The sequence below is a fragment of the Emiliania huxleyi genome, assembly GCF_000372725.1.
Source record: "Emiliania huxleyi CCMP1516 unplaced genomic scaffold EMIHUscaffold_552, whole genome shotgun sequence".
Lineage (NCBI taxonomy): Eukaryota > Haptophyta > Isochrysidales > Noelaerhabdaceae > Emiliania > Emiliania huxleyi.
This window is the reverse complement of record NW_005197862.1, coordinates 30,222-33,976: the sequence shown is the minus strand read 5'-3', so window position 1 is coordinate 33,976 and position 3,755 is coordinate 30,222. Positions and strand designations below refer to the sequence as shown.

The following is a 3,755-nucleotide window of genomic DNA, read 5'->3' as shown; positions in this document are numbered from 1 at the left end:
ACCCCGCCCCCCCCCGCCCCGCCCCGCCCCACCGGACAACCCCGTGAGCTGCCCTCGGCTCCGCCCCCCGCCCAACCCTCCCCCGCGCATGCGCCTGCCGCCCGCGCCGCCTCCCCCACGCGCGCCCACGACGCCGCAGCCGCCTCGCCCACCGCCCGCCTCGCCCGGCCTTCGCGCCCGCCCGCTCGACCGCCGCCCCACCGGCGTCTCGACGGCCGCCCAGCCCGCCCTCCGATCCTGTGGCATCGCAAAAAAAGAATTTTACGACAAGACTCTCTCGCACGACACCGGGTACGGGACTGGCACTACAAAGGACACAGCAGACGGCCTCAGGGGCCGTCGTCATCGAACAAGTCGATCTCTGCACGATTTAGTGCACCAGTCCCGTACCCGGTGTCGTGCAAAAAAAGAAACGCGGCAGGAGTAGTACTCGGGCGGCTGACATCCGCCGGTGACGTGAACGCGAGCTCATCCAGGACCAGAAGCCGGGCGGAGGCACCCGCAATCCGCCTCTGCCGCAGCAGCCGCCCCGCCCGCTCCCCACACCTGTGGCACCACAAAAGAAGAAGACGCAGCGCCGGCCGCACCCGAGATGGACTCGGGCGACCTACTGCCGGCGGTGACGTGGACGTGGGCTCGTCCAGGAATAAGGAGTAGGCAAGGACAGCCGCCCTCCCCACCCACCGCCGGCGGCAGACCGCCGGCGGGAACCTCCACCTCAGCAGCGCCAAAGACGCCACCAGCCACCGCGGCCCGCGCCTCGCGGGCACCGCCTTCCGCCTCTCGAGCGCGCGCCGCCGCGGCCCCCAGCCGCCGCCCGTCGCCGCCTCCCGCCCGCCCGCTCGTACCAGCCGGCCGGAAGGAGGAGGCAGCTACTACTGCAGCAGCAGCAGCAGCTTCTGGTGCGCGCCTTGCGCGCGTGGGCAGCGCGGACGCGCAGAGCGCGAGCGCGCCGCCCGAGCGGCCGAGCGCCGAGGCGCCCCTGCCGCGCCGCGCAGCGGCGAGCAGTCCCGCAGCGCCTTCTGCACCCTGCTGCAGGAAAGGATCCTGCTGCACTTGGCGCGCACGCGCGCGGAGGGCACTGGAGCTGTCGTCGAGGGTCACGGCCGCGCACAGAGCGGCCGCGAGGAGGGCTGCCCGGGCGCGACCCGGCCGGGCCTCGCATCGTCGGCGGCGCTGGGAGCGCCGCGAGCGTCAGGATGGGCTGTGCCGTCACAGTCAACGCGCAAGAAAGAATTTTACAACGAACAAGGCGGTCAGCACGATTCGGGCGACAGGCGAGGGCGCGAGGCGCGGGCGACGGCTTCCTCAGAAGCCGTCTTCTGGGCACAACACGGCGCACGAGTCTGGCGTGCACTGGCACTAGCACAGGTACACCACGGGAGCCGCCTGAGCGACTCCTGCGAAGGCGGCGAGGCGCACTTAGCTCCGTGCACTCGACCGCCCTGAGCGCGCGATGAGGGCCCGTCCGACCTCCTCTCCCGCGGGCGCGGGCGGCGCCGGTGCGGCGAGCGCGGCCGCGGAGAAGGCGAGGAGAAGCATGGAGTCGCTTGGTCGCGTCGCTGCTCAGAGACGTTAGTTGGACGGCCGAGTTCGATCCGAGTTCGCGGGACAGGTCAGTGAGAACACAGTCCGAGCTGACTGTTCTTCGCCTTTCTATATACACACGAAGCTGACTGAGAGGTTTAATTGTCAGTCACGTGCTTGAGCACTTGAGCACTGGATAGGGGCGAGTCCGCATGGTACGGGACCCCTCGTGTACGTACTTTTAGCTTCACTTTTAGCTTCCTGGGAGAATTCTTAAGATACAAGTCCTGGGAGAAAAGGGAGACGGGGATGATGATGTTGTTGAGGTGAGCGAGTGAGTATTCTTCTCATACCTAACCACCACGACACACACCAGTCACACACACACACACACACAACCACACACACACACCTCCTAAAAAGAAAGAAAGAAGAGGGAGGGATGGGAGGACGGCACGCCGCCACCGCACAGGGATTTTAAGGAGAGGGGTGTGATGCGCTAGCCGTCGCCCACCCTAGGCCTAATAAATAAATAAATACAACGGACATCCCAAGCTAGGGCTGGGTCGAGGACAGACACGTCCCCACCTTAGGCCTGTCGCATCGGTTGCCGGCAACCCGAATTCTTTTTCCAGGGCCGCCTCCTTCTCACTGCGCTGCTCTCTTGCGCGGCTGGATGGCGCTTGCCACCCTCACGCTCGCGCTCGCCGCGGCTGCCCCGGTTGAGAAGATCTTCGGTATTAACCCTCGCGATATCCTGCACTCGCGCCCGCCCGCGGCTGCCCCTCCGATCCCGTACAAGGGCACCGGCTGCTACGAGGCGCTCACCCAACCGCCCGAGCCGCCGCCGCATCTGCGCCTGCGCCGCCGTCAACACCCTCCCCCGCCTCTGCCCGCCGCGCACAGGACCACGCCTGCGGAGTCGGCTGCCCCAAGGGGTACGTCTCGATGCCGGACCGGTACGTGAAGGCGACGTCGGACATGTGCTCCGACTTCTGCTGCCCCAAAGACCGCCTCCACCCGCCGCCACCTCCCGTCACGGGCTGCGAGCTCGACGGCCATGCTGCGGTCTGCAAGGCGCGCGCGCACACACACACACCTGCCACCACCCAGGAACACCGCAGAGAGAAAAGGCCCACCGAGACCCTCCCGCGACCCTCTCGGCACGCTACCGGTACCGAGGCAGAAGGCGCCCCCTGGGGTGGGCCGGCCCGTGTGCCGGCCTTCGAGGGCGAGCCTGTCGCGCGTCCATGACACGCCCGGGACACGTCCACAGACAGACAGATGGAGCCGAGGCTGGAACGCCGCGCCCCGAGCCCTCACCGTCCTCGTCCTGCGCCCCGAGCGCCACCCGCCGCGTCGCCACATACGCGCCATCGCGCCCTGCAGTTCAAACGCGCGCCCGCCCGAAAACGGAATCCACACTTGCTCCAGGGGTAGGGGGGCCCCGTCATACTGCTGTGAATACGTCCCGAACCCATATGCTGTGACCTGGTAGCATATGCCCCCAGCCGTAGCATATGCGTCCTCAGCCGTGCCAGCCGCGTCCGGCCAGGCGCGCACCGAGCAGCCAGAGTGCTTCGCCGCCTACGCCGCGAAGAAGGCGGAGAAGTCGGGACTGCCCGGCCGGTGAGGGCCGCAGCCCTCCGCCCGCGCGCTTCCTCTCCTACCCTGCCACGCGCATCTCCCTCCCCCACTCCGATCTCCCTCCCCCTCTCCGATCTCCCTCTGCCTCTCCGATCTCCCTCTGCCTCTCCGATCTCCCTCTGCCTCTCCGATCTCCCTCTGCCTCTCCGATCTCCCTCTGCCTCTCCGATCTCCCTCTGCCTCTCCGATCTCCCTCTGCCTCTCCGATCTCCCTCCTCTCTCCGCCCCCTCCGCCCCCTCCCTCCGCCTCTCCGCCCCTCCCTCCGCCTCTCCGCCCCTCCCTCCGGCGCCCTCCCTTCCTCTGCAGCCTCTCGCCGGCGTTCCTCCCGCCCGCCGCACCGCATCTCCCCTCCCGCCGCTCCTCGTGCTCGGCGCCCTCCGTGTCGGCCTTGGCCGCGTCGGGCGTCTGCTGCCGCTCCCTCTGTGCGAAGGCGTCGAGCGTCGTCGCTTGCACTTCGCCCACGTGCCTGTACTGGTGCAGCCCCTCGAGCAGCGCCGTTGGTCGTGCGTGTGTTCGGAGACGAGCTCATGTCCCAATGTGGACGCCATCCGAAGCGGCTGCAAACCGTTGCGCATCGCGT

The 3,755-nt window shown here is 68.4% G+C and overlaps 1 protein-coding gene across 1 annotated transcript in view; it reads left to right on the top strand.

Annotated features, from left to right (window-relative positions):
- The first annotated feature begins 2,222 nt into the window (after positions 1–2,222).
- The window catches only part of EMIHUDRAFT_371199 (hypothetical protein), a 2,350-nt gene continuing 817 nt past the window's right edge, over positions 2,223–3,755 (top strand). Inside the window, exons 1-3 of the mRNA XM_005765422.1 lie at positions 2,223–2,347; positions 3,029–3,156; positions 3,606–3,607. Coding sequence (XP_005765479.1) covers positions 3,029–3,156; positions 3,606–3,607 — 130 coding nt within the window. The 5' untranslated portion in view covers positions 2,223–2,347. The remainder of the gene's footprint in view (positions 2,348–3,028; positions 3,157–3,605; positions 3,608–3,755) is intronic.